Source organism: Nomascus leucogenys, chromosome 12 (assembly GCF_006542625.1).
Source record: "Nomascus leucogenys isolate Asia chromosome 12, Asia_NLE_v1, whole genome shotgun sequence".
Lineage (NCBI taxonomy): Eukaryota > Metazoa > Chordata > Mammalia > Primates > Hylobatidae > Nomascus > Nomascus leucogenys.
Window position 1 is genome coordinate 25,702,844 of NC_044392.1, and position 26,145 is coordinate 25,728,988.

General features: G+C 35.6%; 1 protein-coding gene across 3 annotated transcripts in view; it reads left to right on the forward strand.

The window, feature by feature from the left end:
* The window catches only part of COP1 (COP1 E3 ubiquitin ligase), a 257,866-nt gene that overhangs the window by 165,280 nt on the left and 66,441 nt on the right, over positions 1-26,145 (forward strand). For all 3 annotated transcript variants that reach the window (XM_003258927.4, XM_012511523.2, XM_030823941.1), the window contains one exon: positions 12,977-13,093. In XM_003258927.4, coding sequence (XP_003258975.2) covers positions 12,977-13,093 — 117 coding nt within the window. The remainder of the gene's footprint in view (positions 1-12,976; positions 13,094-26,145) is intronic.

A 26,145-nucleotide genomic window follows, 5' to 3' on the forward strand; every position in this document is an offset into this window, starting at 1 on the left:
CAGAAAAGAGAGAGAGGGAGGGAGAAGGGGGTGGTGCAGAGAGGGAGAGGGAGAGAGAGAGGAAGGGAGGTGAGAAAAAGGGGGAAGAGAGAGAAGAAAGAGCAAGAAAGAAAAGAAAGAAAAATTGTCCTTGAATTTCTAAATTAGTGAGAGCACCATGTTACAATAGATATATTTATTTTAGTTTTTTTTATAGTGTTCTTTGATGCACAAAATTTTTTTCATTTTGAAGGAGTCCAGTTTGTCAGTTTGTTTATTTTTTCTTGTGTTGTCTGTGCCTTTGGTGTCATATCCAAGAAATCATTGCCAAATCCAGTGTCATGAAGGTTTTCCCGTAAGTTTTCTTCTAAGAGTTTTTAACTTTTTAATTTTTGTTTTTTAAGATTTTTTTATAGTTTTAAGCTCCTATATTTATGTCTTTGATCCATTTTGATTTATTTTTTGTAATATGATGTTAACGATCCACCTTAATTCTTTTACCTATGGATATTTCATTTTTCCATCATCACTTGTTGAAAAGACTGTCCTTTCCCTATTGAATGGTCTGGCACCCTTGTCAAAAATTATTTGACCATATATGCAAGAGTTTATCTTTAGTCTTTCTCTGCTCTTCTCTTGGTTTATATGTCAGTACCACACTGTAAGGCTGTTTTGAAATCAGAAATTTTAAGTCCTCCATCTTTGTTCTTTTTCAAGATTGTTTCGGTTATTTGGGATCTCTTGAAATTCTATATGAATTTTAAGGTAAAATTTTTTTTTTTCTGTAAAACATTCTTTGAGGTTTTGGTAAGGATTGAATTGAGGCTTATCGATGTTACTGATCTTTTCAAACGACCAACTTTTGTTTCATTGATTATTCTCATGTGGTTTCCTGTTTTCATTCATCTATTTTTGCTCTAGTTTTTTTTTTTTTTCTGCTTACTTTAGATTTAACTTGCTCTTATTTTCCTACTAAAGCAGAAGCTTACATTATTGATTTTAGATCTTCTAATATATGCATTCAGTACTATGAATTTCCCTTTATGTAGTGCTTTTGATTCATCCCACAAATTTTGATAAATTGTATTTTTATTTTCACTTAGTTCTAAATATTTTAAATTTCCCCCGAGATTCCTTTTTTGATCTGCGTTACTTAGAATTATTTGGGAATTTTTCAGCTATTTTTCTGTTATTGATTTCTAGTTTAATTCCACTGTGATCTAACAGATACAATGTATGATCTCCAGTCTCATAAATTAACATGTTAAGATGTGTTTTATGGCCCCAGAATGTGGTGTGTCTTCGTAAAAGTTCCATATGAGCCTGCGAATAATGTGTATTCTACTGTTGGTGAAAGAAATAATCTGTAGATGTCAGTTATATCCAGTTGTTTGATGGTACCAGTTTAGCTGTTTCCTTACTCATTTTCTGATTGTTGGATCTGTCCATTTCTGATAAAGGGATGTGTATGGGCCTGTTTTTAGACTTTACATTGATCTATGTATGTATTTTTTTCTTTTCTTTTCTTTTTTTTTTTTTTTTTTTTTTTTTGAGATGGAGTCTAGCTCTGTTGCCCAGGCTGGAGTGCTAGAGTGTGCAATGATATGATCTTGGCTCACCACAACCTCCGCCTCCCGGGTTCAAGCGATTCTCCTGCCTCACCCTCCTGAGTAGCTGGGATTACAGGCACATGCCACCACACCTGGCTGATTTTTGTATTTTTAGTAGAGATGGCGTTTCACCGTGTTGATCAGGCTGTTCCAGAACTCTTGACCTTGTGATCTGCCCACCTTGGAATCCCAAAGTGCTAGGATTACAGGCATGAGCCACCACGCCCAGCCATATCTCTTCTTTTACTTCTACCATGTTGTCTTGTTTTGTAGCTTGTAGTAAGTCTGAAATCAAGTAGTAAATCCTTCATCCTTGTTTTTGAAAATGATTTTTAACTCTTCTATTTCCTTTGCCTTTTCATATACATTTTAGAATCGAGTTGCTAGTACCTACATAAAATCCTGCTGAGATTTTGATTGCCATTGTATTCGATCTATAGATCAATTTGGGAAAAATTAACATCTTAATATACTGAGTCTTCTAGTCCATGAACATGGTTTATCTCTCCATATGTAGGGCTTTTATGATTTCTTTTTTCATAGTTTTGTCACTTTCAGCATGCAAGTTTCGCAGGTATTTTATTTTTTGGTGCTAATGAAAATGGTATTTTTAAAAATGTTTCATTCTTACTAGTTTATAGAAATACAATCGATATTTAAAATATAAACATTGTACCAGTGTACTTGCTAAAGTCACTGTAGGTGTAGATTACTTTTTCAGATTCCTTGGGATTTTCTACATAGCCAATTATGTCATCTGCAAATAGAGACATTAATACTTTTTCATTTTCAACTGTATGCCTTTCTTTCCCGTTCCCGCCTTGCTTTTTTGTACTGGCAAGGACTTCAGTATAATGGTAAATAGGAATGACAACAGTGAACCTTTTTTGCCTTGTTCCTGATCTTAGGGGGAAATCTTGCAGCTTTTCATCACTTAATATAATGACTAAAGCTTTTAGTAGGCACCTGTGTCAAGTTAAAGAAGTTCTTTTCCATTCCCTTGTTTGCCGAGAATTTTTATCATGATGGATGTTGAATTTTGTTAAATACTTTTTATGCACTTATCATCATGTAGTTTTTCTTTTCTTTATTAATATTATGAATTATAGTCATTGACTTTCAAAACTTGAATTAGCCATACATTCCCAGGATAAACATGAATGTATTATTCTTTTTCTGTATTTCTAGATTTGACTTGAGGTTTGTTTGTTTGTTTGTTTCAGAAGGTGAAGTTTTTTGCTGTTTTTTTTCTGTTTTTGTAATTTTTTGTGACTTTGATGTCAGGGTAATGCTGGCCTCATAAAATGATTTTCCTCTTCTATGTGCTATGTGTTTTTTTTCTTATTATACTTTTTTTTTTTTTTTTTTTTTTTTTTTTTTTGAGACGGAGTCTTGCTCTGTCGCCCAGGCTGGAGTGAAGTGGCATGATCTCGGCTCACTGCAAGCTCCGCCTCCCAGGTTCATGCCATTCTCCTACCTCAGCATCCCGAGTAGCTGGGACTACAGGTGCCCGCCACCACGGCTGGCTAATTTTTGTTTTTGTATTTTTAGTAGAGACGGGGTTTCACTGCGTTAGCCAGGACGGTCTTGATCTCCTGACCTCATGATCCGCCTGCCTCAGCCTCCCAAAAGTGTGGGGATTACAGGCTTGAGCACCGCGCCCGGCGTATTCTTTTGTTCTTAAATGTTTGGTAGAATTTGTCAGTGAAGCTTTCTGGGCGTGTAGTTTTCTTTGTTTGAAGGTTTTAACTAAGAATTTAATTTCCTTAGTAGATTTCGAACTAATAAACTTACCTGTCTCTTCTTGAGTGAAATTTTTGACAGTTCATTTCTTTCAGGGAATTGATACATTTTATTTGTTACAAGATTTATGGGCATCAAAGTCCATAAAGTGCTTCTCCACTTACAATGGGATTATGGTCCCAATAAATCCATTATAAATTGAAAATGCATTTAATACTCCTAATCATAGCTTAGGCTAACCTACCTTAAATGTGCTCAGAATATTTACATTGGCCTACAATTAAGCAAAATAATCTAACACAAAGACTTTTACAATACAGTGTTGAATAATACAGGTAAGAGTATCATATCACATATCACTAGCCTGGTGAAATATCAAAATTCAAAATTTGAAGTATGGTTCCTACTGAATGCACATTGCATTCTCACCATTGTAAAGTCAAAAAATCATAAGTTGAGCTATTTAAATTGGAGACTGTCTATATTTGTAATATACTCATATCTCTAGGGTTTGTAGCCATGCTTTTTTTGTTTTTTTGTTTTTTTTTTCATTACCTCTGAGAAGCTGTGATGAAGTCATGTTCTGTCTTTTATTCCTGATAATTGGTATTTTGTGTCCTCTGGTTTATTTATTGTTTATTAATTTAGGTCTGCTTGGCATTAGGTTCTTAATCTTTTCAAATGCTCAACTTTTGGTTTTGTTGATTTTTCTGTATTTTTCTGTTTTTAATTTCGTCGATTTCTGCCCATTTTTCTACTTGGTTTAATTTCCTCCCCTTTCTAGTTTTTTGAAGATTGAAGTTTATGTCATTTAATTGATGCTTCTGTCTTTTTAATCTGAACATTTTTTGTTGTATACATTTCCCATTAAACACTACTTTAGCAAATTTTGAAACAAATTTGAAACCAAGTTTTCATGACTATTTACTATTATATTTGCTATTATATTATTTTCCTATTATATTTGCTTTTCCATTCAGTTTAAAATTCTGTTTGATTTCTCTTGTTATTCTCTTGTTCATCCATGGATTATTGAAAGTATTTTTAAATTTCCTTAAAATTTTCAGAAATCATTCTGTTGCTGATTTATAACTTAATCCTCTTATGGTTAAAGGACATATTTTACATGGTGTTAATTTTTTTAATTTGTTATTCGTTTTATGGTCCAGAATATGAACTACCTTGATAAATATTTCAAATGCATTGAAAAGAAACTGTACTATAATATAAATGCTGTTTGGTGAGTGTTCTGTGTCAGATCAAAGTTGTTGCTACTGTATTTCTGATTTTTTGTATGCTTGCTGTTTTTTTTTTTTTGGTCTCCTTGTTTTATTGATTATGAGACAGAAATGCTAAAGTCTAGATTTTATTTCTGTTTAGTTTCCTGTTTTGTGTGTGTGTTTTTACCAGATATATTTTGAAACTATTGTTAAGGGCATAAATATACTTGAGATTGTTACGTCTTGGTGGACTGAATCATTTGTTAATATGTAATATCACTATCCCTGTCAATATTCCTCTGAAAACTACTTTGTCACATACTTATATCAAACTACTGCTGGTAATCTTTTTCCTCTCCTCTGGGATTTTAATTATGTTAATGTATTAGACCCTTTCATTTTGTCTCACAGGCGTCATATTCTTTTTCTTGTCGATATTTTTTTCTAAAATTTTCAGATTGGGTAATTTATATTGTTCTGTCTTCTAGCTCATGATTCCTTCATCTGTCATCTCCATTTTGCAAAAATTTTCATTTGATTCTTTTAAAAAAATAGTTTCTATATATTCTCTGAGTACTTCTATCTTTCCATTAATTTTAAGTTTGTTTATTTTTACCCCATGGAGTATAATTACAATAGTTGCTTTAAAATCTGTTTCATTTAATATCTTGGGATCCAACATCTAAACCTTAGGACTGACCTTTGTTAATTGTGTTTTCCTTTGAAAATTCTTCACATTTTCCTGCGTTTCTGTATGTTGAATAATTTTGGGTTTGTCTCTCAGCCATTTTGAATATTATATTGTAAGATGCTGGGTCCTGTTTAAATTGTGTGGGAAATGTTGGTTTTTTGTTTTTCTTCATTTCTTAGTAGGTGATCAGTTGGCTTAGATTTAGACTGTAAGTTCTGTCTTGCTTTCCCTAGGTGATTGTTCCCTTGTCAAAGGAAACAGTCAGTTTAGTTCTCAGCTTTTGCCGTGGTACTTTGAGTCTGCCTAATGCACATGCCAGTTAGAGCTTAGTTTAGGACTTGGGTCATCTTTTCAACTGTAGTTCAGTGCACAAAGCATTTGCTGCTCTGCTTTGTGTCCATCTTGCACATACACAGCTCAGAAGTGACTGTGCCAGTGAATGCACAGAACGTAGAATCTCCTTCTCCTTTACTTTCTTTCCAGGTTTCTCCCCGACTCTTTATCTCCTAGGGCCCCCTTTTCCTGATCCTTTGTCAAGAAAGTTGGGTTGTTTCATTTTAGGAGACTTTAGTGCCCAGTCTGCTGCTGAATTCTGTTAGTAGGGCCCGCCACAAGGGCAAAGAAGCAAGAGAATAAATAAGAAAAATATAATGGGGATTCTCCTTTTTCATATTCGCTATATCACAGATGCTTCTTTTTATATACACAGAGTTTTACTCTGAGTATTAGCTTCTCATACTGCTGTAGCTCTGTGACTGAAGCCCACCCATGGGGAAAAGTTAGAGGAGGAAAAGAGTAAGTAAAAAGTAAAAAATTATTCCCAGTCCCCTGGTTTGCCAAAGCCATTAATAAACACAACGATTTTACTTAGTGTTTGCTGCTTGAGGTGCTGACTTTAGCTTGCCAAGGGAGAAGAGAGGGGGGAAAATGGTACTCTTCATCCCCTGAATTTCATTTAAGTTTAGAATTCTCTCCTGGAAATGACTGTTTTTGTTTACTTTTTCAGTTTCCTCATATAGTTGCTTTTGTTTTTTGGATATTGTCCAGAGTAAACTCAGAGTAAGAGAGATTAGCTTGCTCTCTTAGCTTGGCAGTAAAAGTCTCAAATGCTTTTAAGCCCATCTCAAGAGTATTTAGTGTTACTTAAATGTATTTATTACTCTTGTCTGTTTGGTGATCATATAAAATACTGCCTTTGTGATAACTTTATAGTTAGAGAATATTTTAAATCACTTATTTTATACAAATATATTTTGTTTATTTTGTATATTTTGTATTTAGTAAATGTTTAACTGAGGAATCTTTTAAACAGCTATTTTTTTCATTGCTTAAATAAAAACTGAGTTCATGTGAATATTTTTCCTACATATGCTGTATATTTTAAAAATAATTTAGTTCCAAGTATATATGCACATAATTACATGTTAAAGAACCATCATTATGTAGCAGCTAATCAGAAAGGAATTTTATGAGTCATTTTAAAGGTTCTTTTGGAGAAATATATTTTCCTTTTTAAATATGTAACCTGAGAATTGTTTGCAATAAATAATCTTGCCTTTGAATTAAACACATTCTTTAAAGGTATTTTTCTTTAAATGTGAGTTTGAAGAATTTAGACTGAATGATAGCAGAAGTTACAGGTTCTTCTTCATTCCGAATTTCCTTAATATTATTATTATTATTATTATTTTGAGACAGAGTTTTGCTCTTGTTGCCCAGGCTGGAGTGCAGTGGCACGATCTCAGCTCACTGCAACCTCCACCACCCGGGTTCAAGCAGTTCTCCTGCCTTAGCTTTCCAAGTAGCTGGGGTTACAGGCATGTTCCCCCCACCCCTGCCCCTGACAGCTGGCTAATTTTGTATTTTTTTAATAGAGATGGGGTTTCACCATGTTGGTCAGGCTGGTCTCCAACTCCTGATCTTAAGTGATCCACCCACCTCGGCCTCCCAAGGTGCTGGGATTACAGGCATGAGCCACCGCACCTGGCCCTTCATTCCAAATTTTCTTAGTTGCATAAGTTAATGCACAAGTGACAACCGTGAAGTCTTGGTAGATTTTAGAAATCAATTAGTGAAACTCATGCTGATTGTAATGCTTCCACTTTTTCATCAGCAGATTAAATAACTATTAATAAGTAGCATTATGATAACAGTTATTATAATTTGTAACTTTAGAGGCAGTTACCTTTCCTATAAGTTAAAGCTTTACTAAGTATATTCGCTCCTGAATTTAAATGAAATGTTAAAGACTTAATGTTGATCAGCATCCATCATGGCCTCCAGGGATCTCTGCCTCCTAGTATTCTTATGCTTGTGTAGTTCCCCTTCACCTACCTTGTTCCAGGCTTCATTTATGTGACCAGTAGATGTCTCCTAAAATTAGGTTATAAAAGACACTGTAGCCTCTATCTTCATCATTTTCTCTCTTCGCAGTCGCCTGGTTTGGGAGAAACATCTGCATTGTCACAAGCCCACATGGTGGGGAACTGAAGCCTTATGCCAAAAGTCATGTTGAGTGAGCTTGGAAGTGGTAGTTTAACAGTCTAGAGTCCTAGCAGGGACAGCTCAACTACAGTGTGTTGAGACTGAGCCACAACTACCCGGCTTACCTGCTCTGAGATTCTTGACCTCCAAAACTGTGTGAGATAGTAAATGTTTGCTGTTTTAAGTAGCTAAGCTTTAGGGCAGTTTGGTCTATGACAATGTCTAGCTACTAATACAAGGTCTTTTGTTTCCCTTTGACAAAGTTTTTAAGAGCCAAGCTTATTTATATTTAGTAAACAGTATTAAAGTTTACATCTTTGTATTTAATCTTTCATAATTTTTATAGAGGCATGAAACAATACACATTGCCCCTCAGCTTTATGGTAGTTATTGTTGAAATAACACTCTCCCTTTTTACTCATATGGATAACTTTCTGTTTTATGTAGGACCTGGACAGTAGTTTAGAAGCGAGTCTGGAAGAATTACATATGAAACTTACTCATATTTGCACATCCTCATTAGAGCTTTGGGCTGTTTTACTGTGTCAGACTTCTGTCCCTGTTTTCTCTTTCTTTGGTAATGAATTCTTTCTCAGGATACTTTGGTACAAATAGACATGCAGTAGACCCTGTTAGAGAAACTCAGAAACATAAACCTTGCACACTGGAACTGAATCTGATGTTATTATAGATAAGCAATGTCTGGTTCTCTATTTTTGGAAACAATTTTAGCAAACTACTTTGGGGAATGATTCACTCAAATTTTACAGATTATTAGATGATATACTTTATTCTGTAGTGTAGTTGGATTTTTTAAGATTCAGTATTTCAAAATCGAACTGAAAAATTAGGTGACACTTAAAAGACACTTTACACATTAACGTTAAAGAAATAAAACTTGTATAGAACACTTCGTGTTAGGTAACAAATTTATGGCCAACTAGATAGAGTATGTTTCTTTATTTTAACCTCCTAATTATGGTATGATTTTCCTAATGGTTACTCTTTTGATTATTTACTGAGAGCCAAAGGAGGACATATGTAAATAAATACAGTGTATTTTATTTGATTTAATTGCTTTAGCTCTTCACCTAGATGATATTTTCTTTTAAATTTACTTTTCCTTTCAAAGGGAATTTTCATCAATAAATTCTGAAATTTAAATTTTGGAAGTTAAATGAAATTCTTACTACTATCCTTGTAAGCAAAAAGTAACAGTAGAGGTGTTCTTATTAATTTATATACTATCTCCTTATTTTGAGGAACGCCTCATTTATATTTGGCTTAGTTTCTTCTCACACTTGTTGATTTCTTCTACACTTCCTCTAAAAGATTATACTGTTTTATCTTTCGATCTGTGATGCCATCTTAGGATATTAAATAGATTTCACTATTATTTCATTATATTTGTTGTATTAGTTTTTTAGGGCTACCATAAGAAAGCATACCACAAACGGGCTGGCTTAAGACAACAGAAATTTGTTCTCTCATAGTACTGGAGACCAGAAGCCCAAAATTAGATTGTTGGCAGGGCCACACTCTCTGTGAAGGCTCTGGGGAAAAATTATTTCTTGTCTCCTTCCTAATTTCTGGTTATTGACGGTCATTTTTATTATTTCTTGGCTTGTAGCTGTAGCATTCTAGTCTTGGCTCTCTTCACACATGGCCTTCTTCTCACTGTGCCTTTGTCTCTAAATCTCTCTCTCCTTATAAAGACACCAGTCAATGGATTTAGGACCCATCCTAATCTAGTGTGATGTAATTTTAACTTTATTACATCTGCAAATACCCTATTTCCAAATAAGGTGATATTCACAAGTACCTGCGGTTAGGACTGAAACATGTCTTTTTGGGGAACACAATTAACACCTGTTTTGTTTAATAACCACTGAAATTATTGTAATCTGTGTACCACTTTTCCATGCTGTATTCATTTAGTGTATCTTTATTTTTAATCTTAGTTACCCTTGTAGCTCAGTTATATTGAATTCTAATATCTTATATATTGAAAATTATAATCATGGTGGTTAATGTTGTGACTTATTTAAATAATGTTAATGATTACTGCATTGAGAAAATTACCATGAAATCAGAAAAGACCTGCCATGCTTCTAACTTAACTGTCAATCTATCAGTACTGTTTTTTTCTCACTTATATTTAATTAACATTAAGCAGTGATACATAATGCTTGTTTGTAAAGGTTTTTAGTGATTATAAGTGGGGTTATGGGCACAGTAAGTGCTCCATACTTATCTGTTGTGAATTACCTTTGGGCCTAGGCTGTTAGAGTATAATCCAGTCAAAGTCCACTTAATAATCTAATCTTTAAGTGCTATGTTCGGCATGTTGACTTTTAATTCCAGGTAGCCATCTCATGTTAGAATTGTATGTCGTGATTGACCAAATGATTGTGTTTTGACTGAAATAGTACATCATGCTTGTTGGAGAATAACATGGAACAAATCAAATATTGCTATTTAAAAATCTTACTCCATCTCTACTTAAAAAAAAAAAAAAATTAGCCAGGCGTGGTGGTGTGCACCTGTAGTCCCAATTACTCAGGAGGCTGAGATGGGAGGATCACTTGAATCCAGGAGTCCAAGGCTGCAGTGAGCTATGATCATGCCAGTGCACTCCAGGATGGGTGGCAGAGTTTGAGACCTTGTCTCAAAAAATACTACTACTAATAATAATGATTCTTATTTTAATATTGAGCATCTTAGTTTACTGTGGGAAGGCTAATAAATTTATCACATTGTAAATTAGCAAAATTTTTTGATAATGATTAATTTCTACTTAGAGATTTCACATATTAAATTCTTATGTAATCCCATTTCATAGAAGTGGTATTTATTGGAACCAGTTTTATTTTATTCACTGCTGTCTACAGGTTACTGTATCAGTATTTCTAAAAATATTCTAAGATTTTTTACTATGCTTCCATTCCCAACACTGGTTTCCAACCCTGAATGCATGTTAGAATCACCTGGAGAGCTTTTTAAAAAAACGCCGGTACCTGGACCCTATCTGGGTATTGTCCTGGATGGGACATTGGGACAGACTGAAAGATGGATAGGAAGATTTTGTCGTCGTTTTTAATGTTCATTTATTTATTCTAATGTGCACCCAGGATGGCAACTTATATACTGAAAATCTATTTTATGGCTGTATCCTGTTTTATTGTTTTTATTGTTGAAAAATGATATGATAGTTGCTCTGGTACCTTTGTAAAATGGCAACTCATTTTCTGCTTCTGCTTTCAAATCAGACCTATTTTGCTTAGTCAGCTTTGCTCTCCCTCATCATTACAAATTTTAATATATGTCACTGGATTAGACTACTTCTTCAAATACAAAACCAAAATTTTGAAATTTAACTAATTCTAGAATATATTACTTTAGACATATTTAAGTTGTATAACTGAATTACTACATAAAAATGTAAAATCATGAAATTCTTAATTGAAAGATAAAATAAGAACAGTTTCCAAGTGCTGTAAAGATGTTTGTGTACATTTTCATATTTATGATGTATATCAGTATACAGTCATACGCACACACATTTAAAGAATAATTGGCTGGGCCCAGTGGCTCACATCTGTAATCGCAACATTTTGGGAGGCTGAAGTGGACAGATTGCTTGAGCCCAGGAGTTTGAGACCAATCTCAGCAACATGACGAAACCCTGTCTTTACAAAAAAAAATAGAAAAAAGGTAGCCAGGCCTGGTGGCACACACCTAGCTACCTGGGAGGCTGAGTGGGGAGAATCACCTGAGCCTAGGAGGTAGAGGCTGCCTGAAGTGAGGCATGATTGTGCCACTGCACTCCAGCCTGGATGACAGAGTGAGGAAACCCTGTCTCAAAAATAATAATAATAATAAAAAGAATAATATATATATATATATAAAACAAATACACCACCTAGCTCCAGATTGCTTTTTTTGTTCCTGTCTTTTATGTCTTAGTTGTGGGTCTGTGTTACATCTGAGTATAAATTTATCATTTATCTATATTGACTTTTCCTTTTTATCGATTTTTCTTTTTTTATTTTATTTTATTTCATTTCATTTCATTTCATTTCATTTCATTTTTTTTTTGGTGGCATGATCTCAGCTCACTGCAACCTCTGCCTCCTGGACTCAAGTGATTATTCCACCTCAGCTTCCTGAGTAGCCAGGACTACAGGCCTGCAGCACCATGCCCAGCTAACTTTTGTATTTTTAGTAGAGACAGGGTTTCACCATGTTGCCCACACTGGTCTCTTAACTCCTGAGCTCAAGTGATCTGCTGCCTCAGCCTCCCAAAGTGCTGTGATTACAGTCATGAGCCACTGCGCCTGACCTTTTTATCTATATTGATTTTTGACATTGAAACTAAGCTCTCTTGGTTTTAATGTTATTCTGTTATTCAATTCAGTGATATGGTTTGGCTGTGTCCCCACCTGGATCTCACCTTGAATTGTAATAATCCCCATGTGTCAAGGATGGGGCCAGGTGGAGATAATTGAATCATAGCAGGTGGTTTCCCCCATACTCTTCTCGTGGTAATGAATAAGTCTCATGAGATCTCATGGTTTTATAAATGGGAGTTCCCCTGCACATGCTCTCTTGCCTGCCCCCATGTAAGACATGACTTTGCTCCTCATTCACCTTCTGCCATTGTTGTGAGTCCTCCTCAGCCATGGGGAACTGTGAATCAATTAAACCTCTTTCTTTGGCCGGACGCGGTGGCTCACGCTTGTAATCCCAGCACTTTGGGAGGCCGAGGCAGGCAGATCACGAGGTCAGGAGATCGAGACCATGGTGAAACCCCATCTCTACTAAAAATACAAAAAAAAAAAAAAAAATTAGCTGGGTGTGGTGGCGGGCACCTGTAGTCCCAGCTACTCAGAGAGGCTGAGGCAGGAGAATGGCGTGAACCCGGGAGGCGGAGCTTGCAGTGAGCCCAGATCGCACCACTGCACTCTAGCCTGGGTGACAGAGCGAGACTCCGTCTCAAAAAAAAAAAAAAAAAAAAAAAAACACCTCTTTTTTTTTTTTTTTTTAATAAATAATCCAGTTTCAGGTATCTTTTTATTAGCAGTGCGAGAACAGACAAATACATTCAGCTTTAACACTTTTAGTCCTAGTGATGTTTTAGAGTGGCACAAAAAGATTTCTGGAGCAATAAGCAAACTTTCCCAAGTTACAGAAGCATTACTAATGTATTATTTGTTTCTCTTTTTGTTTTTATTGCCCTTTGCCCTTAGTGAAGCTGTGGTCTACCAATCTAGACAACTCAGTGGCAAGCATTGAGGCAAAGGCTAATGTGTGCTGTGTTAAATTCAGCCCCTCTTCCAGATACCATTTGGCTTTCGGCTGTGCAGGTAAGAAATGAAAGCAGATTTGTCTTCCTTTGATGTTGGTTAAATATGGTAAGGATAAGAGAGCATTTTAAAACAAATAACTCTTTTGTAGGTTTAAATGTCGTTTTTATTATTAGGCTCTAAATTAGAAGTATACAGTATGCCATCATTACTCATTTAGTGCTGCGCCTTAATTGCACTATTCTGTCACTTATCTTTAATACATAGATATGAATTTGTTAATTTTTGTCATTTTTCTTAGTGTTTATATGCATGAATTAATGCTTATTACTTATTCACAAACAAGGTCATAATAACATTTAAACAATTAAGCTATTATTAAGCTATATTGTATAGGCACAGGAACACTTTTTTTAAGGCAAACTATTCTTTCAACAATTATTTATTGAGTCCCTACTATGCACAAAGCACTCATCTAGGGACAGTGAATAAGACATAGTCTTGTATCATGGAGTTCATGCTAACATAGTATTCAAAAAATATTTGCTATTATTATCATACCAAATAATCATTTGGTAAATTATTTTTCTTAACTAGGATGACCATATGTCTGTGTTTGCCTGGGACAGTCCTAGTTCACACCATTTGTGCCATTGTATTTACTATTAGTGCCCTCTTTCATTCACAAAAGTGTCATCAGTTGGAAGGAAGATAAATCATATGGTCACCCTACCCTTAATTTTTTTATCTTTGATATTTTCACCCTTAATTTTTTTATCTTTGATATTTTCACCCTTGAATATTTACTAAAATAGTAAATACTTGTAATTTGGCTTCTGAATTGTGAAGTCTTATTTTTTATTAATAATATCAGGGTTTTACAAAAAAAATACAAGCTAGCACCATATGATGGAGACAGTAGCAACTTTTTAAAAAAGGAAATGCAAAATTTAAACCATGTCACTATACTTTTTCCTTTTATTCAACTCACTATGTCACTGGGCTACTGACATAATTTCATAGTTCAGTTTAAGGAGGACATGGACTAACATGTACATGTGGGTAAAATTCTCTTTTTCTTAGCATGTAGAATTTATTTTTAATGATTACATGCTGTTTTCATTTGAACCTACTTCTGTCTTGTTTAAATACTTACTTTGTCACTCATTAGAAATGTGACCTTGAGCAAGTTCTTTAACTTTCTCCCAAGTTTTTTATCTTTAACATAGAGGTAGAGCTGTTTGGGACTGTTATGAGGATTATGGAAAAAACATTCTTTGTGTAAAGTTCTTATAGTTGTTATTTTTATTATTAATATTATGTATTCAATTAAAATATATACTCTTAGTTTATTGAGTTTGAGTGTACTGTTTTATAAACACATTCACTGGCCATCATTTATGGATATAATATTTTATCAGTATTTAATTAATTTGTACCAATGCCAGATATGAATATTATCACATTTTCTCCTTCTTGGAAAATAGGAACCTACTTTAAAAATGCTTCCGCTATCTGCTAGGCAGTTTTCCCCACTATTATACATTTTCATACATTTCTTAGTTATTTTTCTCATTTAATTTTCCATGTAAGCTTTAAGATTTATAGTTTTCCAATTCTAGAAAAATTCTTTTGGGATTCTTATCAGACTTTCTTGTATTTATTTGCTGATTTTAGAAGCATTGGCATTATTGTGATAGTATGTCTTTCCACAGTTACATGGGGTGTCTTTTTTATTTGTTTGGGTTTTCTTTTTTTTTTTTTGAGACAGGGTCGCCCAGGTTGAGTACAGTGGCATGATCACAGCTTACTGCAGCCTGGTCCTCCCTGGCTCAAGTGATCCTCCAACCTCAGCCTCCCGAGTAGCTGGGACTACAGGTGTGCACCACCACACCTGGCTAATTTTTGTATTTTTCATAGAGATGAGGTTTTGCCATGTTGCTCAGGCTGTTCTCAACTCCTGGGCTCAAGCAGTCTGCCTACCTCAGCTTCCCAAAGTGCTGGGATCACTGCGCCCTCACTATTGTTTGGGTTGTTTTCTGTCTTTCAATGAGATTTTATAATTTACTTCCTTTAGGTTCTGGAATTTTCTGGTCAATTTTTTTTCCTATATATGTTACCATTTTTGTTATTTTTAATAAAATTTTATTTTCCACTCCTTTTTTTAGGTTTTTTTTTTTTTTTTTTTGCTAAATGTAGACAAAACTTTTTCATATTTGGATATTTGTCTTATATCTACCTTATAAATTTTTCTCATTAAGTCTAGTAGCTTTTTAATAGTGTTTGGGTTATCTGTTTATACTTGATATCTGCGCAAAGCAATAGTTGCATTTCTTCTTTTCCAATGATTTATCACATTCTCTACCTCTAAGGCAGAGTTATACTAGTGATGGCATCCTCCCCCATCTATTTCATTTAGTTGAATGAGCTTTAGTGTTCTGCTGTTTAGAATATCTAATTTTGAAAAATATTATATTCAAATTGTTTTACTTTACTGTTTTTAATTAGAAGCAAAACAGTATTTTATCAAGTACCTTTTAGCAGCAACTGATGCTTATGCTTTTTCTAACACTGATTTGTATTTTTCTTGAATGAATCTTGCTTTGGCATAATGTAGAATTATTTTGATAAACTACTATATTTAATTGGTAATTTTAAATCCATATATTAAATTAGTCTATTATTCATTTTATCTTTTTTAACTATCTGCCATTTTAAACATCAATAGTTTTGTAATTTTCAGTGTAGAAGTCTTGAACTTCTTTTGTTAAGTTTATCCTTATTTTGTTACTTTTATTTCTGTTGTGAATGGAATTGCTTTTAAATTTTATTTTTTTATTGTTTTGTTAATAGTGCACAGAAATACAATTGATTTTTATATATCTGTCTTGTATCTCTAACACTGCTTCTCTTTATTCTTGTTTTATTGTGGATTTCTTGGGGTTTTCTACACGTAGAATCATATCTGCAGTTGAACAATTTATGAATGCCATTTTGCTTTATTGTATTAGCTAGAAGATCAAGTACAATGTTAAATAGAAGTGGTAAAAGCAACTTCTTACCATACGTGAAGAGCATTTAGTCCTTCACAATTAAGTATGGTGTTGGCTGTGAGGTTTTTGTAGATACTTTTTATCAGTTTGAGTAATTTTTTATCTGTTCCTAGTTTGCTAAGAGTTTTTGTTGTGAATAGGCGTTAGATTTTGTCAAATGCTTTTTTTCTGCCTCTGTTAAGGTTGATTGTGAGGTTAATGTCCCATACTATAGTAATATGGGACAGTAATGTTACTATAATATTAAACCAGCTTTTCAAGTACTTTTGTGTCTGTGTTAGTAATGGATATTCATCCGTAGTTTTATACATTTATTTAGAGACAGTCTCACTCTGTCAGAGCCCAGGCTGGAGTGCAGTGGCGCGATATTGGCTCACTGTAACCTCTGCCTCCCAGACTCAAGTGATTCTCGTGCCTCAGCCTCCTGAGAAGCTGGGACTACGGGCACCAGCCACCACATCTGGCTAATTTTTTGTATTTCTAGTAGAGACAGGGTTTCACCATCTTGGCCAGGCTGGTCTCGAACTCCTGACCTCAAGTGATCTTCCTGCCTAGGCCTCCCAAAGTGCTCGGATTACAGGCATAAGCTACCATGCCTGGCCTGTAGTTTTCTTATGATGATATTTTCTGTCTTTGACAGCAAAGAGCTACTGAGTTTAAAGAATGAGTTGGAAAGTGTTCCTTCTTCTGCGTTCTGAATGAGTTTGTGAAGAATTGGCATTATTTTCTTTAAATATTTGATAGGATTCATTAGAGAAACTATCTAGGCTTGGATTATTCTTTTGGGGAAGATTTTAAATTCCTAATTCAATGTGTTTACTTTTTCTTTTTTTTTTTTGAGATGGAGTTTCACTCTTGTTGCCCAGGCTGGAGTGCAATGGCACGATCTCAGCTCACTGCAACCTCCACCTCCTGGGTTCAACCTCCACCTCCTGGGTTCAAGCGATTCTCCTGCTTCAGCCTCCCAAGTGGCTGGGATTACAGGCATGCACCACGACTCCCAGCTAATTTTGTATTTTTAGTAGAGATGGGGTTTCACCATGTTGGTCAGGCTGGTCTCAAACCCCTGACCTCAGGTGATCCACCCGCTTCAGCCTCCCAGAGTGCTGGGATTACAGGCGTGAGCCACCACGCCTGGCCTGTTTACTTTTTCTAGGTGAATTCAGATTTTCTAAGTTTTCTAATTTATTGGCATAAAGTTGTTCATAACATTCCTTTATAATTCCTGTATTGTCAATAGTAATGTACCTAGTTTCATTCCACTATGATTATGTGTTTTCTCATTTGTTTTTGATAGGTGTAGCTAAACATTTGTCAGTTTCTTCACCATGTAATAGTGTGTGAAAAGGCTGTTGTAGTTGTTGTTATTGTTGGAAGGTCTGTAGAATGATTCCGTAGGCTTGGCTTCCTGTAATGACTCTTAGCTCATCATCAAATAAATAGGCCAAGAGAGCTGTTATTTCTCAGTTAGTGGCACTATTGAAATCAAGAACATGATGCCATTACTGTAATCACGGAATCAGGAATCCTTCACTACAACTCCCACAAAGCTAGAAACTAGACACTGGAACACTACAACAGAAAACCCCCACATCTCTACAATGGTACTTGTAACAGAAACATTCAATGCAGAAGGAGAATGACCATAAAATGTTCACCTTTCAAATCTTAAATAAGTGCATCTGTTTGATGGAATCTAATTCATGTCTAGAAGCATAAATGCAGGGCATCTGAGCAATGTAGTTTTAACCTTGTATCTTGCATAGGCTGTAAATACTTTAAGATGGTGGAAATGGATGCTGAGGGCACATTGAGGTTAGGTATGAGCTAATTTTCCTTGGTCTGAAGCAGGGGATAGTATCAGCAAGGCATCAATGAGGCCAATAGTTCTTAATTCATTGCCTTTCATTGTACTTTTCACTGACTGAAACATTCCTTTAATACAAGAAAAAACTTTACTACTAGAAAACTGACCGATATTCAGTCATCTTCATTTAGAATTGAAACATTTTTTAAAATGTAGCCTGTCATCTAAATGTTTCTCTTTAAACTATAAAATAACACTCTTTCTTTAGCTGTATTGTTTAGTTTACCACTGAGAGTGATACAGAATCATACTCATGAAGTTGCTTATTAATAAATATCATTTGTGATGGTGAATCTGACATTAGGAATGGGCTCTACTTTTCTTAAATGTTGCTTTTGGAGTTTTGAGAGGTAGAAAATTAGTATATGAGCCACCCACCAATTATAGTTTGACTTCCTGTTGCAAGGGCACTGTGGATCCTACCAGGGAAGGATCCTACCAGGGAAGATCCTACCAGCATCATGCTAATTGTAAGCTTCCCTGTCTGTCTTGCTTAGATCTTATATTTGTGCTTGTTACAATAAATTTGTTTCTCTTTGTACTTTTATTTTGTTATTTTGTTCTTTCACCTTTTTCATACATACAAAAGACTTTACAAGTCCCAATATAGTTATCAAAGGAATAAATTAGAATGAAAACATGTCTTCTGAGCTTTGTGTATGTAATAACATTGCCTCAAAATACATTAATTAAAATGAAAATGCTAAGATAATTCAAATATCAGTATCTTAGGAGATTTTATAGATCTTTCTATGATAGAAAAGCAAAAATTAAAAGATAATAAAGATGTGAACACAAAAGTTAACAAGTATGTATATAGAAGATGGAATCTGTCAGCTAGAGAAATCCACGTTCTTTTCAATCAGACATAGGTTATTTACTTAAAATGATTTTTTATGCTTCTCTTTTTCAATAAAGTCAAGCATTCATTCTAATCCCAATATATCAGACTTGGTTCTAAATGATTTTGACAGCTTCCCATAATGAATTTGTCTGTGAGGATATTCAAAGAAAGCAGCAGTAGTAGTGTTAAAGGGTCCCAGCTAGGCTTTTTCAGTTCTTTCCTGTTGTTAATGTAGACAACCGTTTCCCAGATTTTTAAGATAAATCAGTTTATTTGTTTGCAATATTTACATGCCTACATGGTTTTTTAAAGTTATTTTAATGTATTTTTAATGATTAAAAAATTATGTTGTGTATTTATTAGTCATTCATTACTTACCATTATTTGCATTTAATCCTTAAAGCAGAAGTGTACAAAAAAGAGATTAATGTAAAGCAAATCACTGAGGATTGAAGCAAATTAATTCTCTCAAAATAAATATGTAGTATCTTTAGATAATTTGGCAGCTGCTGAATTTGTATAATCTTAGCAAACTAGGCCATTTAGAGGAAATAATTCTGTACTACTATTTGAGTGTGTTTTTTAATGCTTTTACTTCTGGTGTGGGCATGCTGGATTTTATATTTCCAAAAACCAATAAAATTTAGAAGGCATTGCCTCTAAATGTTACCTAGAAAATAGAAAACACAGCCATAAATATGCCTAGTAATTAGCACACATTTTATTTCATAGAAACTGATTTTTGGCTGGACATGGTGGCTCACACCTGGTAATCCCAACACTTTGGGAGGTTGAAGCAGGGGGATTGCTTGAGCCTTTGAGTCCAGGAGTTCAAGGTTATAGTGAGCTGTGATTGTGCCACTGCAGTCCATCCTAGGAAACAGAGCAAGACCATGTCTCTTAAAAAAAGAAAGAAGAAAGAAACTGATTTCTAAGCAGGCAAAATGTAATATCAGTAATTTTTGCCCACAGCTTGTGCTTATTTAGTATTTTATAATTCATTGTAAATACTTTAGATTATGTGATTTATGTTTATTCCTTAGCTCATTACAGTAATATAGTGATAATACTGTGTTTTCTGTGAGTAATTACTTGTATATGATGCTTTTAGATGAATTCAAATAGTAAATCACTAAATTTTAAATTATTTGATACATATTTTCCTACATTTCCCAGTGATAAAGCCCACAATATAATTTTGTTGTTGTTGTTGAGACAGAGTCTTGCTCTGATGCCCAGGCTGAAGTGCAGTGGCACAGTCTCGGATCACTGCAGCCTCCGCCGCCCAGGTAGAGCGATTCTTCTGCCTCAGCCTCCTGAGCAGCTGGAATTACAGGAACGCACTACCTCGCCCGGCTGATCTTTCTAGTTTTGTATAGATGGGGTTTCACCATGTTGGCCAGGCTGGACTCGAACTTCTGATCTCAGGTGATCCACCTGCCTCGGCCTCCCAAAGTGCTGGTGTGAGCCACCGTGCCCAGCCTCACAGTGTAATTTTTTTAGCCATTAATATCTATGTATAAACCATGTACTGGGCCCTGTTAGTGAGTATGAAGTTGTTTTTTTGTTTTGTTTTGTTTTTTTTCCGAGATGGAGTCTCACTTTGTCACCCAGGCTGGAGTACAGTGGCGCAATCTTGGCTCACTGCAACCTCTGCCTCCCAAGTTCAAGCGATTCCCCTGCCTCAGCCTGCTGAGTAGCTAGAAATACAGGCATGCGCCATCATGCCTGGTTAATTTTTGTATTTTTAGTAGAGACGGGGTTTCACCGTGTTGGCCAGGCTGGTGTTGAACTCCTGACATTGTGATCTGCCCACCTCGGCTTCCCAAAGTGCTGGGATTATAGACGTGAGCCACCACGCCCGGCCAAGTATGAAGTTTTAAACAGGATTTTTACCTTTGGCAGTCTAGTTTGAGAAATATCACGGAAGAATTAGGGCAACATATTTCTTCCTTCAGATAAAATTACAATCAACAAATCATGAACATATATAAATAGATCTTATTGGAAATAAATGTTTCCCGTAATGCCGTTAGTGATTTTTTTTTGAGACAGGATTCTCCCTCTGTGGTCCAGGCTGCAGTGCAGTGGTGTGATCTTGGCTAGCTGCAGTCTCTGCCTTCCAGGCTCAAGTGACTCTCCCGCCTCAGCCTCCCAAGTAGCTGGGACTACAGGAGCATGCTACGATGCCTGGCTAATGTTCCTATTTTTTGGAAAAACGTATTTTCACCATGTTACCCAGGGTGGTCCTGGATTCCTGGGCTCAGGCAATCTGCTTGCCTATGCTTCCCATGGTCCTGGGATTACAGGTGTGAGCCACCGTGCCAGGCCCGTGTTAGTGATGTTTTGATTTTTTTGTTGTTGTTATGATTTGGTGGTAGTAGTAGTTATTATTATTATTATTATTATTATTATTATTTGAGACAGAGTCTTGCTCTGTTGCCCAGGCTAGAGTGCAGTGGTGTGGTCTCAGCTCACTGCAACCTCCACCTCCCAGGTTCAAGCGACTCTTCTGCCTCAGCCTCCTGAGTAGCTGGGACTACAGGCGCACACCACCATGGTCGGCTAATTTTTGTATTTTTAGAAGAGACGGGGTTTCACCACGTTTGTCAGGCTTATCTCGAACTCCTGACCTCGTGATCCGCCCACCTCAGCCTCCCAAAGTGCCGGAATTACAGGTGTGAACCACCACTCCTGGCCGTGATTTATTTTTTTAAAAAAGTCTATTCTCGCTCTGTTGCCCAAGCTGGAGTAGTGCAGTGGTGCAATCTCTGCTCACTGCAGCCTCTGCCTCCTAGGTTCAAGCGATTCTCGTGCCTCAGCCTTCCAAGTAGCTGGGACCACAGGTATGTAACACCGTGTCTGGCTAATTTTTTTATTTGTAGTAGAGACAGAGTTTCACCACATTGGCCAGGCTTGTCTTGAACTCCTGACCTCAAGTGGTCCGCCCACCTTGGCCTCCCAAAGTGCTAGGATTGCAGGTGTGAACCACCTTGTCTGGCCTGGAATTAAGCATTAAAAATTCTTCACTCTGTGGTCCAGGCTGTAGTGCAGTAGTGTGATCTTGGCTCACTGCAGTCTCTGCCTTCCAGGCTCAAGTGATTCTCCCGCCTCAGCCTCCCAAGTAGCTGGGACTACAGGAGCGTGCCATGATGCCTGGCTAATGTTCATATTTAATATGGACATTAATATTAATATACCTTTTTCAGCAAAAAGAGATAAACTTAGTATGGATAAAATAAATGAAGTTATTTTTTTCACTATTGATAAACAATCAATTCTTTTCAAATTATGTATTTTTTATGTTCCTCAAGGATTGAGAGTAGGAAAGGATGGCTCAAGCAGACAGGGAGAAAAAAAGAGTTAGTAAAAAGGGCTCTGATTCCTACTTGTGCTTTAAGTTGAGCAGCTCTTCTTTAATCTGTTTTATGTCATACGGTTTCAAATAAATTAGGTGAGGGAGGACTGGGTTTTTTAATATTTCTGCTACTCTTTCTTAACTGAGACTTCTTTTTAATTGTGGGAAAATGTACCTAATTTAACTGAGACTTCCTTAAAAATTGTATTGTTTTTAAAAATTGTCTTAATTAAATTACTGACAATTTTGGTTTAATCTAATGTTCAGATAGGTAATTGCTACTTCTTTGACTCTAGGAGAATATCACAATTGCTTGTATATCTATTGTGGATTGGTAAGGGTTGGAGAGATTATTCACAAAGTAAAGGGTAAATAATAATGGCTAACATTAGTGCATCTTTAAGGTTTTGTTCAGGTTGGAAACCAGGGCCAACTGTATGTGATAGAAAACAGGAAGTGATATCTTCTAATTCCTCCTCAAATCATGAACAAAGATCTGACAACTAAATTGAGAGCAGGCGTTAAGGGGAAATGCTTCCAAAGTATTCCATATGTGTTTGTGTAACGGATACTTAGTTTGTTCTTTTGTCAAAGAGTAGCTTTCTTTCAGTTCTCTAAAACAGTATAGTGAGATACCATCAAAGGCTTAAAGGAAGTAAAAAATGGTTTAAGTACTACTATTAAAATTAATAATGAGGCTGGGCACAGTGGCTCACACCTGTAATCCCAGCACTTTGGGAGGCCGAGGTGGGCAGATCACCTGAGGTTAGGAGTTCGAGTCCAGCCTGGCCAACATGGCGAAACTTCATCTCTACTAAAAATATAAAAATTAACCAGATGTGGTGGCGCATGCCTGTGGTCCCAGCTACTTGGGTGGCTGAGGCATGACAATAGCTTGAACCCAGGAGGCGGAGGTTGCAGTGAGCCATGATCGCACCACTGCACTTTAGCCTGGGTGACACTGTCTCAGAAAAATAAATAAAAATAAAAGTAATGATATCTGTATGAGATAAATATTAGTAACCAGTGGACCTGTGTATGTTTAAATGGTCAAAATTTATTTCCCGCCTAAGAAAAACCTAACAGGGATCTTCCCAACTTTTCTTCCCACCCCAGTCCTGTCACAGTATCCAAAAGCTAGGGCATTGAGGACTTTTATAAACTCTCAAGCATCTGAGAAGCCTAAAGATAGAATTCAGGATTTCTGAAATTCAGTTTGATGTCTGATTGGCTGTATTACATATGAGTCTTCTTCCTTTATGTCTTATTGCTTTTTTGGAACACAGTCTAGACTGATTGTGTCCCAATCTGTGTTTTAAAACGTTGCCTCATTAATAATAGTCATTTTATTCTTTCTTTACTAAAGGTAGTGAAATATTCATTAAACATTTAATAAGATATTCTTTTATCTATTTCACCTGATCATTTTAACGTATTGATGATTGCCTTATCAATGGTGGAAATGTCTGTGGTTCTGTTTTTTGTTTTTTACAGTAATCCTACAGGAAAATTATTTGTTGTACTAGAAATTATTCTGTAATATTTACAGAAATAAAGAGTTAGTACACACTTTTGATTAGCTTCAACACTTAAGATGTTAGGAATTGATAACACCCCTTAAACATTTACCTAATGTGTTCCTAGACTGGCAGTTTCTTTCTCTGTTTATTTCAGATAAAACAATGAAACAATGAATGCTAATTTAAGTAGATGGATTTTTTTGTTTATTTACCTTTGTTTTATCACCTGGATTGATAGTTACATGTAATTTTTTTAAAAAGAGTCATTCATAAAAATGGATATGTAAACACAATAAAAGTGTATTACAAATTCTATGCAAAATAGTTTTTGAATGGAAATAGAATTACATGTACCTGACATCTCTGTTCTGTCTGTATTTTAAATGTGCAGTTTCCCCTAACTCAGAGAGGGAGGGAAAGAGAGACAGACAGAGAAAGAGAAGAAAGAGTTCCTCCTTAATCCAGCTTCTCATTCCTCTGAAGTCGGGTTTCTGCTCCTACGCTTACATAGAAATTCTTCTCACTAAGATCAGTAGCAGCCTCATGTCAGTAAATTCAAGCCCTTATTTTATTTGATCTCTCAGTACTAGTCAACATTGTTGACCACTCACTTCTGGAAAAACTTTCCTCGTTTGGATTCTAAAACAAAACCCTCTGGTTTTTTTTTCACCTCTCTCATCTATAGTTCTCAGTTGTCTTTGAAATGTTGGTATTCTTTGATACTCAGTTCTCTTGTCACTCTCTAAATTCCCCGTGGGTTATTTTATCCATTTAGTTATTCTGTTTAAATAGCAGACTCCTGAATAGTTATCTCAATTCCACTCTTAGCTAAAAAACTCCAGACATTTCTATTCTACTTACTGGAAATTCCTACCTCAGTATTCATTGCCACCTCAAACTTAGCATCCAGAACTCAATTTTTCCTTTGCAAACCCATTACTTTATCTTCTTTTTTGTTAAATTTCCTGTTGATGCAGTGGTCCAAGCCACGTATCTCATTCTTCACATTAAATTGAATCATGTGTGTTCTACTTACTAAATGTCATCCTCTTTTTAAAAAAATCATATTACAGAAGAATTTTCCTTTTTCTGGCTCATCTTCTACCATTCACATTGTAGCCCACTTCACTGAGGCTTCGGCCACCATAATTCCACTTAAAGTGTTCTTGTCATCATCACCAAATTACCTCCATATTACTAAATTAATTGATCTAGTCTGTTCTTTTTCCTTACTATTTAATATAATTGACCACTCCGCTATTTCTTCCATCCTTCTCTTCTCTTTGTTGCTGTCCCTGCAGTCATATCCAGCTTGGGCAGGAATCGAGTTATCTCTAGTTCAAGCCATTACTGTAACCAGGCAGCTTAACTTCAAAATTCATTTCAAAACTTTTTTCCCCCCTTGGTTATCAAGATATAACCTTGAGGCACACATTGTACTCAGCTCAATTATTGTGTGTCTTCCTTATCAAGCTTCCCCTTTTTAAACCCCTGCCTTCCCCTCAAAAATTGAAGTGGTTATTTTGGATAGGAATCTGACCCTTTCCCTTTAGTTTTGGTTAATAAAGTGTCTATCTTTCTACCAGACCTTGTCCTTGTTAATTGGACTCTGCAAGCTGAGACCATTCGGACCTGCATTTGGTTACATTACCTTTACCACTGGAGTAACCTCTTGCCTGAAATACTCAGCTCTTCTCTGCTTGTTTCCCTTCAGTTTGTTCTACAGACAGCAGCAGGGATAATATTCTTTCAGATAAATTTATCCTGCATTCCTGCTTTGATCTCTTTCAAACTTCTCTAGATTCATCCTACATTATTTCATGCTGTTCTCACTGTGCTGCTTCTCTGCTTTAAACATTCTTCCCCTGGCTCTTCCCACAGCCAGTGCACACTCTTCAGTCTCATCTTAAACATCGTCTCCTCAAAGAAGCCTATTGAAAACCCTCTGTCAAGGAGATTCGCCCAATCATCACCTTTCCTCTTTGTCTCATTGTTATCACTTGATGTATATTTTATTTATTACATAATTGTTTTTGTCTGACTTTAATACTTGAATGTAAGCACACAGAAAAGCAGGGACTTTTCTTGTTCATTATTGTATCCCCCACGATGTCCCTTACAACTGCACATAATAGATTTTCAATAAATACATGTATTTGAAATATTAGTACTAATAGACATATATTAGTACTAACATAGTGTGTATATATGTATAGTGTACATATATATGTATGTATTCATACACACACATTGTTTTTTGCCTAATTTTTTTGCGAAAGTTTTTGGAATACAAAGCGAACATAGAGTTTTGATTTCAGGTTGTAAGCTTCTTAAATTCAGAGAGTGGTAAGTAAGGTGACGTTTCATTTAGGACCCTTAGATTTTAATTTTTAAAAAAACATGTATTTTATTATGAAACTCAGTCTTTAGCAGATAGTTTTGTTTTTTAAATGTCCATATAGCCTTAAAG